The 14,224-nt window shown below is 38.8% G+C and overlaps 1 protein-coding gene across 5 annotated transcripts in view; it reads right to left on the minus strand.

The window, feature by feature from the left end:
• The window catches only part of HELQ (helicase, POLQ like), a 55,908-nt gene that overhangs the window by 30,648 nt on the left and 11,036 nt on the right, over positions 1-14,224 (minus strand). For 2 of the 5 annotated variants that reach the window (XM_053666343.1, XM_053666344.1), the window contains 3 exons: positions 10,050-10,147; positions 8,832-8,930; positions 7,115-7,260 (listed from right to left, as the gene is read on the minus strand). In XM_053666343.1, coding sequence (XP_053522318.1) covers positions 7,115-7,260; positions 8,832-8,930; positions 10,050-10,147 — 343 coding nt within the window. Of the gene's footprint in view, positions 1-7,114; positions 7,261-8,831; positions 8,931-10,036; positions 10,148-11,185; positions 11,272-14,224 lie in introns of those variants that run through there. The other 3 variants (XM_053666347.1, XM_053666345.1, XM_053666346.1) reach the window with 3 other exon arrangements.

Raw genomic sequence — 14,224 nt, forward strand, 5'->3', positions numbered from 1 at the left:
ACAGAATGAATGCTTCTCAATGTATTAAGTCTTATAAGCAGCGAGAATATGAATAATCGGTGTATAATTTTCCAAATCAGAGAAGGGATTGTCCTAACTGACCAAATAAAATATGGTTGTATCAAGAAGGGTTGTGGGAGAAATTGAGATCTGAATGGGGTCTTGAAGAACAGGTATTAGAGAAGTGGCAACCAAGGAGCAAGAAAGTGCATTTTTGGCAGAGGGCAAAACACAATCTCAGGCTTGAAAATGGGAAGTTCGAGGCATAAACAAAGAAGAGAAGTAGTTCAGTTTGGATGAATTGCAGGGTGAATGAAAAGTAGAAGAAATAGGATGGAAAAGTAAGTTGAGTCAGATCTTGGTCTGAATTCTAAGCTAAGAAGCACTGAAGTATCATTTTTAGGGAGATTTTGTTTTAGGGAAAGTAATATTACCAGAGCTGTGGAAGTTGTCAGAAAATAGTGTTTAAAAGACAGTCTTTAGGAGACTTCCGCCAAGATGGAGGTATAGGTGGATGTGCCGTGCCTTCTCACACAACCAAGTTTAGGGACAACTAAATATTAGCAACACAAAACACAGCAAGAACACGGAAAATTGAACTTTTCGGAAGTCCGTTAACAACAAATTCTGCAGCCTGACCGGTAAGGGGCAAAACCAGTGGCTGGTGGAGCGGGATTGCACAGGAGGACTCAGTCAGACGGGCTCAGGCGCGGAATCCAGGCACAGGGTTGGACCTAGTGAGCGACCGAGCGAGTGACCAGGCGAGCGACTGCGGAGGAGACAGCAGGGAAGGGATGCTGCGTGTTGACTGAGGTCACCTATTTGTTTGCGAGCGGACTGGCGAGGGAGTGGACGGTTCGACCGGGGCCCGGCGTCCCCGCAGCGAGTGGCAGTAGAGGGCACCGCCATTTCCCCGCTCTGACCACGCCCCCACATACAGCGTCACAACCCAGCGACCTGGGAGTCCAAGGCGCCGCCGCTTCTCACACTTAAAGGGCCAGAACAGACCAAAAATGTCACAAGTTCTCAAAATCCCTGAGCCCATAGACCTAAGAGATGAAGAAATAGCAAAACTCTCAGATGCACAGTTTAAAACACTGGTCATCAGGATCCTCACAGAACTGGTTGATTATAGCCACAAATTAGAGAAACATATGAAGGCGAAACTAATTGAAATGAATGGAATTGCACAGGAAACCAATAGCGATGAAAAGGAAACTGGGACTCAAATCAATGGAGTGGACCAGAAGAAAGCAAATAATGGCCAAACAGAAAAGAGTCAGGAAGCAAGAATTCAAAGAAATGAGGAGAGTCTTAGGAACCTCCAGGACATCTTTAAACACTCCAATATCCGAATTATAGGGGTACCAGAAAGGGGAAAGGCATAGCCACCAGTGGAAAACTTATTTGAACAAATAATAAAGAAAAATTTCCCCAATCTGGCAAAGGAAATAGACTTCCAGGAAATCCAGAAAGCTCAGAGAGTCCCAAAGAAGTTGGACCCAAAAAGGAACACACCAAGGCACATCATAATTACATTAGCCAAAATTAAAATGAAGGAGAGAATCCTAGAAGCAGCAAGAGCTAAGGGGACAGTCACCTACAAAGGAGTCCCCATCAGACTGTCAGCTGATTTCTCAAAAGAGACCCTACAGTCAAGAAGGGGCTGGAAAGAGGTATTCCAAGTCATGAAATCCAAAGACCTACAACCAAGATTGCTCTATCCAGCAAAACTTTCATTTAGAATGGAAGGACAGATAAAGTGCTTCTCAGATAAGATCAAATTGAAGGAGTTCATCATCACCAAGCCCTTATTATATGAAATGTTAAAGGGACTTATCTAAGAAAAAGAAGTTAAAGAAACATGAACAGTGAAAGGACAACAAACTCACAGTTATTAACAACCACACCTAAAACAAAAGCAAACTAAGAGGACAGATAGATCAGGAGTGGAAACATGGAAATGAAGATCTCAAGGAGGGTTAGCAACAGGGGAGTGGGAGGAGGAGAAGGGGGGAGAAGGTACAGAAAATAAGTAGCATAGACAGTAGATAGAAAATAGATGGGGGGACAAGAATAGCATGGGAAATATAGAATCTAAAGGACCTGAGACACATGGTCATAAACTAAAGGGGGGTAATGGTGGGGATGGGGGGTAGGGTGGAGGGGAATGAAGGGGGGAATAGAACAACTGTAACAGCATAATCAATTAAAAAAATAAAAATTAAAAAAAAGACAGTCTTTAGATTTCAGTTATATGTGGAATCTAAAAAACAAAATAAATGAACAAGCAGACGAGAAACAAAAAACATTTTGATGGCTGCCAGATTGGAGGGGAGTCTGTGTGAAAGAGGTGAAGGGATTAAGGAAGTACAAATTGGTAAGTACAAAACAGTCACGGGGATATGAAGTAAAGCATATGGATATAGTTAATAATATTATAATAACTATGTCTAGTATCTGATGGGTACTAGTTTTACTGGAGTGATCACTTCACGAGTTATATAAATGTCTAATCATGGGGTTATGCATCTGAAACTAGTATAATATTGTACATCAATGATAGTTAAAAATAAAAATATTAAAAAATAAGACTTAAAAACAAAAGGTACTATTTATTTTTAGAGAGAGGGGAAGGGAAGGAGAAGGAGAGGAAGAGAAACACTGATGTGGAAGAAACATCTATCTATTGCCTCTTTTTTTAAAAATTTATTTTATTGATTATGCTATTACAGTTATTCCATTTCTCCCCTTCATTCCCCTCCACCCTGCACATCCTTTCCCACCCACATTCCCCACTTTAGTTTATGTCCATGTGTCTTAAGTTCTTCAGCTTCTACATTTCCCATACTACTCTTGCCCTCCCTATTTTCTACCTACCATCTATGCTACTTATTCTCTGTACCTTTTCCCCCTCTCTCCTCCTCCCACTCCTGTTGCTAACCCTCCATGTGATCTTCACTTCTGTGGTTCTGCTCCTGATCTGTTTCTGTTCCTGTTTGCTTACTTTGCTTTTGCTTTAGGTGTGAATGTTAGTAACTGAGTTTGCTGCCTTTTTATTCATATTTTTTATCTTCTTTTTCTTAGATAAGTCCCTTTAACATTTCATATAGTAAGGGCTTGGTGATGATGAACTCCTTGAACTTGACCTTATCTGAGAAGCACTTTATCTGCCCTTCCATTCTAAATGAAAGCTTTGCTGGATATGGCAATCTTGGATGTAGGTCCTTGCCTTTCATGACTTGGAATACTTCTTTCCAGCCCCTTCTTGCCTGTAAGGTCTCTTTTGAGAAATCAGCTGACAGTCTGATGGGAACTCCTTTGTAGGTGACTGTCTCCTTATCTCTTGCTATTTCTAGGAATCTCTCCTTCATTTTAATCTTGGGTAATGTAATTATGATGTGCCTTGGTGTGTTCCTCCTTGGGTCCAACTTCTTTGGGACTCTCTGAGCTTCCTGGAAGTCTATTTCCTTTGCCAGATTGGGGAAGTTCTCCTTTATTATGTATTCAAGTAAGTTTTCCACTTGTTGCTCTTCCTCTTCCCCTCTTGGTACCCCTATAATTTAGATGTTGGAATGTTTAAAGATGTCCTGGAGGTTTCTAAGCCTCTCCTCATTTTTTTGAATTCTTGTTTCTTCATGTTTTTCTGTTTGGTCATTTTTTTCTTCCTTCTGGTTCACTCCCTTGATTTGAGTCCCAGTTTCCTTTCCATCACTATTGGTTTCCTGTGCATTTCCCTTCATTTCAATTAGTTTAGCCTTCATGTGTTCCTCTAATTTGTGACTAAAATCAACCAGTTCTGTGAGCATCCTGATCACCTGATCACAGTTTTGAGCTGTGCGTCTAATAGGCTGGCTATCTCTTTGTCACTTAAAAGCATTGGTTCTGGGGCTTTGATCTGTTCTTCTGTATGAGCCTTTTTTGGGGGTCTGGTTGTGCCTGTTACGTAGTGAGGCGTGGAGCCTTCAGTGTTCACCAGTGTGGGGCAACCCAGTTGCTGGGTTTGATGCTCTATGTGGGGGCGGGGTCAGAGAGGGAACAATGGTACTTGCTCCACTCTTTAGGATTTCAGTCCCCTCTGCTGCTTTCCACAGCAAATTTGGCCCTTCTGGTGCTGGTTCCTGGGTAGGTGGGCTTGTATACATTCTGGGACCCTGTGGGTCTCTCCAACAAACTCTCCTGTCAGGCTGGGAATCTCTCCTGGCACCTCAACCCTCACAAGTGTTTTTAATTGGTGCTTTTAGGGTTTATTTCCTGTTGCTGGGGCCCTGGGTTATGCAGTCTTGCTCCCCATTTTTACCTGGTTTATCTGTGTACAAGTATGTGACTGTAGTCAGCTAGCCGCCTTGTGCACCTGACTGGGTATGCTCCTTACCTCCCTGCGCCTGGGGTCCGCCAAGCACTGATTTTTCCTGCCACGACCCCTCTTCTCTGGCCATGGACTCCGCCCCTCTTTCTGGTCTGGATGAATGGTTGTCAGGCTTCCATGCAGTTCAATTTTCTGTCAGTTCTGGTTGTTTTTTGTTTCTAAATTTTTGTTGTCCTTAATTTTGGTCATGTGAGGAGGCACAATGTGTCTACCTACACCTCCATCTTGGCCAGAAGTCCACCTCTCTTAATTAAACGCCTGACCAGGACGGAACCTGGAACTCAGGTATGTGCCCTGACTAGGAATCAAACGAGTGACCCCTTGTTTTGCAGGACAAAGCCCAACCAACTGAACCACACTGACCAGGGCAAGACATTCTTGACTAAAAGTTAAAGGGAGTAATAGCTACAAAAAAGTTAATATTCCTAAAGATGGAGACAGTCATTTGGCAATAACCTGAGGCAGTCTTTGCACTTAAATAGACATACAGCCATATTCTACTGCCCAGATGGGAAATGCATTTCCTGTACCTGCTTCCCACAAAATTTATGATAAGGAGGCAAATAATTAAGATACAAACAGGAATTTCAAGAGGTCATATTTTAAACCTAGTAATGAGATGAGAATCCATTTAAATTTCATTTCATCTACATCTAAATTACAGAATAATATAAAAAAGTATTCTTTCAATATGGTAATATTTTAGTTAGCCACAAAAAAGGGGCTAAACTATACTCAACACATTTAGCTTACCAAAGCAGCAAATAATATAAAAATATAGCATAGAGGAAATTTTCCTTTGGAAGGAAAGTGTTTACTCCTATAAGAAAGTACCAAATGTAATGGCATAATCAATAAAATAAAAAAATATATTTAAAAAAAAAAAGGAAAGTACCAAGTAACATTTACAATTCACTAACTAAGGATTCTGGAGAGGGAAATTTTTTACATGCTTCAATATTAAATATAAACATTTAAGACCCAAATAAACTATTATCATCAAAAGGCAAAATAACTCGAGGGTACAACTTATAAACTTCTTGACTCCCAGTTAATTGTTAGTCTTTATATTTCTACATTACTTAGAAAGTGCTATATATTACCTTAAATTATTCTAAGAAAATGAGCAATTTACTGAGATTGAACAAACTTCCTCAGTGATAATTTAATCTTCTCAGGCTTTTATAATCAACATCATTATTGTAAAGGCACACGACCAGTTACAAAATGAGAAAAATTTTTTGTGCTCTTCAATAAATTTAACTTGATTTTAGAGCAGTCCATGACAGTAGAATTGGAAGAAGAGGTAGAGGATGACTAGATTAGAATCCTGAGTAATGGTTTATGAATAGTGATATAGTAATGGCCTAAGGGGCCAAAAAGTAGTCTGAAAAAATGCTAAAATCACACATGGGACAAATAGGTGCAAAAAACTGAACCGTTCATATTTAAAATCACAATATATACACAGAATCTTGAAACACCAATCAGAAAGAATATATACAACCCTATGGTCTTAGTGGTGTTATCTAGAAACAGCCCAAGTGTCCATAAAAAAGATGTGGTACACTTACACAAAAAAAAATGCTATGTGGCTATATAAAAGAAAGAACTCTTACCATTTGTGACAGCATGGACTGACCTGGAGAATATTATGCAAAGTGAAATAAGTCAGTCACAGTGAGACAAATACCATATGATCCCACTCATATGTGGAATCTAATGAACAAAATAAACTGGCAAACAAAATAAAACCAGAGGCATGGATAAATGGAGCAGACTGACAGATCTCAGACGGGAGGAGGTGGAAGGGAGTGAAGAGATTAGTCAAAGAACATATGTGCATGTATGTATAACCCATGGGCACACAGACAACAATGTGATTGATAGTGGGGGGAGGGGAAGGGGAACAAAGGGGAGGAAATAGGGGCCATCTGTAATAGTGTCAACAATAATAAATAAATAAATAAATAAATAAATAAATAAATAAATAAATAAATAAATAAAATCACCCTATATTTAACTCTGAGTATAACAAAACTGATGTTAAAATACCATAAAATTACAAGGCATGCTCTGGCCGGTGTGGCTCGGTGGATAGAGTGCTGGCCTGCGAACCAAGAGGTCACTGGTTCAATTCCCAGTCAGGGCACATGCCTGGGCTGCAGGCTGGGTCCCTAGCGGGGGTCGTACTGAGGGGTCACAACCAACTGATATGTCTCTCGTACATGGATGTTTCTCTTACTCTCTTTCTCTCCCCCTTCCCTTCTCTCTAAGAAAAAAACTAAACAAAATCTTTTAAAAAGAAAGAAAATTAAGCTGAAGATATGATTTATCCCCATAGTGATTTCAGTGATTAGTCCTTTGACCATCTAAGCCAGTGGCTGACCTTGGCTGTAAGTTGTACTTGCCTGGGTTCCATACTCAGAGATTCTGATTTGTCTAGGATGCAACCTGGGCATTTTTAAAAGCCCAAGTTGATTCACAATGCAGCCAATGTTGAGAATCATCAACCATATCCACTATACTCATATTAGCATTCATTTACATGTAGTCTTAGAATTTTTCTCTATTTCACATGTGAATTTCATAGGTAAACTTTCTTCAAGGTCAAGGCCTTTTGAATCTAATACAACTTAATGTTCCATAAGAAGTAGTTAGTGCTTGTTCAATAAACAGAATAAAGAGCATGTAAATTATGACAAATATAAAACAGAACAGAATATTTTTAAAAGATTAACATACTTGCTTAAAAATCTGCATATCATTTCTGCTACGTTTTCACAGTTCTTCTTAGTGGGACAAAAAACTAAGCAGGAATAATTGGGAATAACTTCTGTCACCAGTGCTACCAAGTGATCAGGATCCATCTTTTTCAGAGTATCAGAATACTGCATAATGAGATGTAGCAACAAGGTTAGCAACCATAAAAGCCTGTAGTTTTGCCAGTGTGCTCTGGAAGGTAAGTATATCATCCATAAATTTGAATTTCTGATATAGTAAATCTGATCATTTAAAGAAAAAATGAAATCTATATTACACACCAAAATGTTATGTCTCACTTTTCTCTTAGGTTATTAGGATTTTGTTAGGTGTATCTAGTTTTTAATTAAAGAAGTGAAAATGGTAATACTATTAATAACTGCACTGCATGCCTACCTTCGCCAAAGCAGTACAAAAAAGTCCACAGACAGAAACACAGATTGACCCTAATAATAGTTAAAGGACTACATAAATAAGATATACTTTTAATAATTAGTACTAGTTTAAACAATAAAGATTCAATAAACAATTGAATAAATAATATAGATTCAATCACAGTACAGGACATTTTCAGAAATAAAAATATATTTATAAAGCAGACATAAAAAACTCAAAGAACATGAAAAATACAAAGTTATTTAAAATCTCACTTCTTCTGACTTTCTAAAACTAATTATGAATTAGAATTCGTACAATTCTAAAACTGTTGTTAAGCCGTGGCTGGTGTAGCTCAGTGGAATGAGCACGGGCCTGCGAACCAAAAGACTGTGGTTCAATTCCCAGTCAGGGCATATGCCTGGGTTGCAGGCCAGTTCCCAGCAGGGGCCAGTTCGCAGCAGGGGTTGCATGACAAGTAACCATATATTGATATTTCTCTCCATCTCTCCTTCCCTTCCCTTCTAGAGATAAATAAATATAAATCTAAAATAAATAAATATATAAAATTATTTTAAAAAAATAAATAAAACTGTTGTAAAATTCCTTTCTCCCCTTATCAATATATGTCACAGAACATTAACACAGTAGACATTAACATTTTCATACATCAATATCTGAATTAAATAGCCCATAAATGTTTCTTTTCTTTTATTGATAAATGAATGAACATTTAAGGGAGGGGTCTCCACATTTTCTTGGTTTATGGTGCTCCAAGGCCAAAAGAATTATTTTACAGTTCTATTAATTGGAGAGTTAGGTTTAAACAATTTAATAAGTATATATTTCCTTGCAACTTAGCAGCTGTCTGCATAAACAATATACATCAGCTGAATGAAAAATATGTTTATATTATTAAATAACCACAACAGCCCACTAATGGGATATGTACACAATTGCACACTGTAGTCTCTGGAACCCTGGAACTAGATTAAATATAGCTACCCTCATTTCTGGTCCACTATTGATTTTCACATGGTTTTTGCTTATAGTGACTGCAAAAAAAACCCCAAAACCCTAAAACCAAATCGCAACTTCACTAAGACATGATATGATAGAAAGGAATGTAGTGTAATCTGATGTTGAAAAAGAAAGTAACTACCTTGGACCAGTAGTTTGTATGTTGCCCAATAGATTTCAAGCATCAGAAGTTTCTCTCAAAAATCTAAAATATTCCATGGTACTCATGTAAATCTTCTGTGGCACCCCAGGGGACTTGGGCACAATGTCTGGGAACCTAGAGTTCAAGGGTTATTAATATTACCTTATAATTAAGGAGACGTGAAAATGTCATGCCAGTCTCAGCTTCACTGTCAACCTTATATATTGCATCATTTATTTTCAGATATTCTTTTAATTCAACCTTGAATTAAAGGGACAGTTGCAATTAATAACACAACAAATTCCTATTTGCAGAGTTATAAATTTCATAAAATGTGTCGTAAAAAAGTATACCTATAGGAAAATTTTAGCTTTTCTAAGGTATGTAAAAGATGCTTTAACTTAAAGTATTTTCTTTACCATTTCTTCTTTTCTAAGTCTCTTTTTCCTCTTAAATAAAAATAGGGATTAGTATCTTTAAAATATCTTTTTGAATTGAAGAGCTACATATCTAAGCAGAAACCATACATTTTCTTTTTCACAGTAATTATAGAAGAGTTAAGTGTTCATATTCTTTATCTTTTATTGGGTTATTTGTGTTATTCCTCAAGATCTAAAACTTTGTTTTATTAGTCATCAGTTTTCATTACACCTGTCACCATATTATTTTTAAATATTTGTAGACAAAAAAAGTTTATAAATATAGCTCCTTGCATTTTCAAAAGAATAGCATCTAATTAGACAATTAAGGTCATAAAATACCCTTAAATTTTCATATGTGACTCAAGTGTAAAAACATCAACTTTCAAATTAAAATTTGGTGATTCCTAAAAATCATTTTCTGAAATCCCATTCAGAGACAGAACACACACACTAGTACTACAGACAGATACATTTATTTATTTTCTTCAAGCTTTTTGGGAATACTATCATTAGGGAGTTTAACTTTAAATCTAAAGTCTAAACTTATTTTAAAAGCATTATAACTACCAAGGATAAATATTTTAAGGTAACTTTTTAATGTGCTGATAATTCAAAACATAAATCACCAAATTTTAACTGAATGAAAACTTTTACCTTAGACAACAAGAAGTGGACAACTGGAATGGGCCTGAAATTTCATTCGACAAATATTCATTTATTGACTAATTAGCCCAGCCACTGTTCCAACTGCTGCACTTACAGTTGTGACCCAGGCTAAGAGCCCTGGCCCCACAGAGTTTACATTCTCTACAAATTCTTACTAGGATATAGCCATAGTGAGTGAAATCATGGCCCTTCACTATTCTATAGAATATTTTTATATGGTACACTTGCTACTTTTATTTCTAAGTAAGATGATACATAACAAACCAACACAGTGCAAACCTCAGGTACATACTGGTCTGAACTGACTGGTGAAATAGTCTGCTTGAAGGAATTCTTGCAGGTCTTCAACATTGTTCAATGTTGCACTCATACCAATAATCTGAGTTGTTTCTAAAAAAAAACCCAAAATATTTAAACAATTTGTTATTTAGTATATTATAATAGTACTTTTAGCAACCTTTCTGTGTTGTAAATTTTTCCTGAGTGATTTGGAAAAGGGGAGGAGGGAGGTAAGGAAAATACAAATACATTAGCAGAGTATTAATATGGCAATTAAAGAATGAAACTTTTCTTATTTCCTAAAAGCTACTATCAAGAATTTTATTAAATATCAAACTTGGCAAGAAGTACGGTCTTTATTAAGAGTTCTAAACAACAATAATGAGTATAATTATGCTGGTTACTGACTATCTGGACCATCATTATGAAGAGTTATGACAGGTCCCACAGTTTTGGCTATATGTATATGCAGATGTATAGTGTACGTCACAGGGCTCAATGTGTTCTGAACTCTTGCCACATGAAAAGTCCTTTTGTGATCTTGCTATCAACTTTTCTTTATTTTAAAATAAAGGTGGAGCCCTGGCAGTTGTAGCTAAGTGGATTGAGTGCCGGCTTGCAAACCAAAAGGTTGCAGGTTCGATTCTCAGTCAGAGCACATGCCTGGGTTGGGGGTCAGGTCCCCAGGGTGGGTGCACAAGAGGCAACCACACATGGATATTTCTCTCCCTCCCTTTCTCCTTCGAGTCCCCTCTCTCTAAAAATAAATAAAATTAAAATAAAAAATAATGGTGGAGTGAAACTCATGAAGCTGCAGACTTACTTCCTGGGCATTATGAAATTTCTGCTTTCCACAGACTAGCTATTGAATAAAAAAAAAAACAAACAAACCCCAAAGGAGCCTTCTTGCCTTCTTAGCAAATGCTTCTTCACTGCTGCTGTGTTTTGCCTTGAATTTTATTGTACAACATATTATCTGAGAGAAAAATATGTGTTGTCCCTTCCTACTCCATAAGGACGGACTATGAAACTGAAGTGGTAAGCATGTTGCCAAATCAAGAAAGGCTACGCTGCCCTGGCCAGGTTGCTTAGTTGGTTGGAGGGTCATCTCATACACCGAAAGTTTCAATTTCTAGTCAGAGCACATACCTAGGTTGCAGGTTTAGTCCCCAGTAGGGGTGTGTAGGGGAGGTAACCAATCGATGTTTCTTTCTCACATTGATGTTTCTCATTATCTTTCTCTCTCCCTCCTCTCTCTCTAAAAACAAAACAAAACAAAACAAAACAAACAAACAAAACAACATATCCTCAGGTGAGGATAAAAAAAGAGAAAGAAAGAAAGACTATGAAAAAAATTTGGGATTTAGGCAGAAACAAAGGGAAACTATAAAAGAACTGTAAATGGTAAAACAGACTAATGGGTAAAAAAGGCAAAGATGAATCTTTGGTAACACCAATGTACATAATGAACATGCTTAGAATGAGGTTTCACCAAGGAGAGCAAGAAAGAATACAAAAGAGATTAATTTCATTTAAATATCTACTAAGTGTAAGTTAAGGCACTAGTGATAGAAAGACAAATATATATCAAGAGCAAACATGTGCATTATGTGCAGGTACTATGCTAGACGCTTTACAAAGATTAACTCATGCCATCTTTACAGCAGTTCAGGAAGAAGAGTCTATTACTAATCACCCATTTTTGAAGCATAAGAAAACAGAGGCATGGTTACTATGACTTGCCCAAGGCCACATATGTAGTTAAAGGTGGGCCAGAATTTGATACTTCTGGTCAAGATGGCAGCATAAGTAAACACAGCTCACCTCCTCTCACAACTACATCAAAATTACAACTAAACTACAGAACAACCATCACTGAGAACCATTAGAAATCAATTTGAATGGAAGTCTGACAACTACAGGATTAAATAAACCACATCCATCCAGACTGGTAGGAGGGGCGGAGACACGAACAGGTTGGTACCACATGCACGTGTGGTAGATAGAAATCTGGGAGGCATATCTAGTGAGCCAGGAGTCCCAGCCCCACACCAGGCCCCCAAGCCCATGGGTTCTAGTAAAAAGAAGGTAAGTCCCCACAAATTCTGGCTGCAAAACCCAGCAGAAATTGAGTCAGTAGAAGAAGCTGTGGAATCCCAAGCAGTTCCTCTTAAAGAACCCATGCATAGACTTGCTCAGACTCCCTCCCTCTGAGCTCCAGTGCCAGGGTAGCAGCTTGAAAGGCACCATTTCCATACAAGGAGGTACTGAGGGATCTGGCATCGAGGCAAGAACTGGTGGACAGCTTTCTCACAGACAGAAAGGCAGAGGCCATTGTCCCTTTTCTGAACCCTCCCCCAGAGCCACAGAGCTGGAGGGCAGGTGCCATGTCTGAGACTCTATCAACCTGGCTAACATGGTTTGCTCCATGCCGAAGATCCCCTGAGAGTCCATACCATCCAACTTAGGGACCCACCCAAGCTGTTCACAGTGATTTTTCTATGTGAATGGCTGGTCTTGGCTCATGCTTCACAACATCCTAAATCCTCTCAAACGAACAACAGCTGTTTTCAATGAGCCTCCAGCCCCCGTACCTCTTGCTAAGTGGCTGCAGGCCCTCCACCACCAGCAGCCAGTGTAGATTCACAGCTTGGCTTTGCCTAGGAATCTCTAAGCCCAGCACAAGTAGCAGCCATCTCAGCTTGCTTTATAGCTCAGTAGGGTGGCCCCAGGCAGAACACAGAGGGGGCTGACCTTGGCCTCTACCACCTAGGAAACTCCAGAGCTGCACACCCAGTGGACAGCTACACACCACATTGGAACACCACCAACCTGCCCTTGCACAACTGATTTTCCATGAAGGGTGGAGGTTGGTGGTCAGTGGTCACAGCCGGCCCTTGCAGCTGACTGGCCTGGGTAAATCCCTCTTGTTGACCTGCCAACAGCAATCTACGCCCAATGACAAGAGGAGGGTGTACTCAGCTCACACAGATGGCACACCTCGAGTATTCAGCTTGGGTGAATGGGGAGGCCATGTCTCTGGACCCTACAAAACACTTACTACATAAGGGAACACTACCAAGATAAGGAGTTAGCAGCTCTGCCTAATACATAGAAACAAACACAAGAAGCTGCTAAAATGAAAAGACAAAGAAATATGGCCCAAATGAAAAAAAAAACCCAGATCAAAGCTCCAGATGAAGAGCTAAACAAAATGGAGATAAGCAATCTATCAAATGCAGAGTTCAAAACACTGGTTATAAGGATGCTCAAGGAACTTAGTGAGGACCTCAAAAGGATAAAAAAGACCCAGTCAGGAATGAAGGATACACTGATTGAAATAAAGAACAATTTACAGGGAAACAACATTAGAGTGGATGAAGCCAAGATTAAAATCAATGTCTTGGAACACAATGAAGTAAAAAACAACTAATCAGAACAACAAGAAGAAAAAAAAACCCAAATGAGGATAGTATAAGCAGCCAGTGTGATGACTTCAAGCATTCCAACATCTGCATTTTAGGGGTGCTAGAAGAAGAGAAAGAGCAAGAAATTGAAAATCTATTTGAAAAAATAATAAAAGAAAACGTCTCCCTGACTGGCATAACTTAGTGGATTGAGCGCAGGCCTGCAAACCAGAGTATCGCAGTTCGATTCCCAGTCAGGGCACATGCCTGGGTTGCAGGCCAGTTCCCAGCAGGGGACGCATGAGAGGCAACCATACATTGATATTTCTCTCCCACTCTTTCTCCTTCCCTTCCCCTTTCTCTCTGTCAAAAAAAACACAAAAAACAAAAAAAGAAAACGTCTCTAATTTGGTGAAGGAAATAGACATGCAAGTCCAAGAAGCAAAGAGAGTCCCAAACAAGATGGATTGAAAGAGGCCCACTGAAGACACATCATAATTAAAATGCCAAAGGTTAAAGAAATAGAATCTCAAAACAGCAAGAGAAAAGCAGCTAGTTCCCTACAGGAGAGTTTCCATAAAACTGTCAGCTGATTTCTCAAAAGAAACTTTGCAGGCTAAAGGGATTGTCAAGATCCCTTTCAAAGATCCCAAGGGATATTCAAAGTCATGAAAAGCAGGGACCTATAGCCAAGATTGCTTTACCCAGTAAAGCTATCAATTAGAACGAAGGGCAGATAAAGAGCTTCCCAGATGAGAGAAAACGAAAGGAGTTCATCATC

The sequence above is a fragment of the Artibeus jamaicensis genome, unplaced genomic scaffold, assembly GCF_021234435.1.
Source record: "Artibeus jamaicensis isolate MK-2021 breed Jamaican fruit bat unplaced genomic scaffold, CSHL_Jam_final contig_452, whole genome shotgun sequence".
Lineage (NCBI taxonomy): Eukaryota > Metazoa > Chordata > Mammalia > Chiroptera > Phyllostomidae > Artibeus > Artibeus jamaicensis.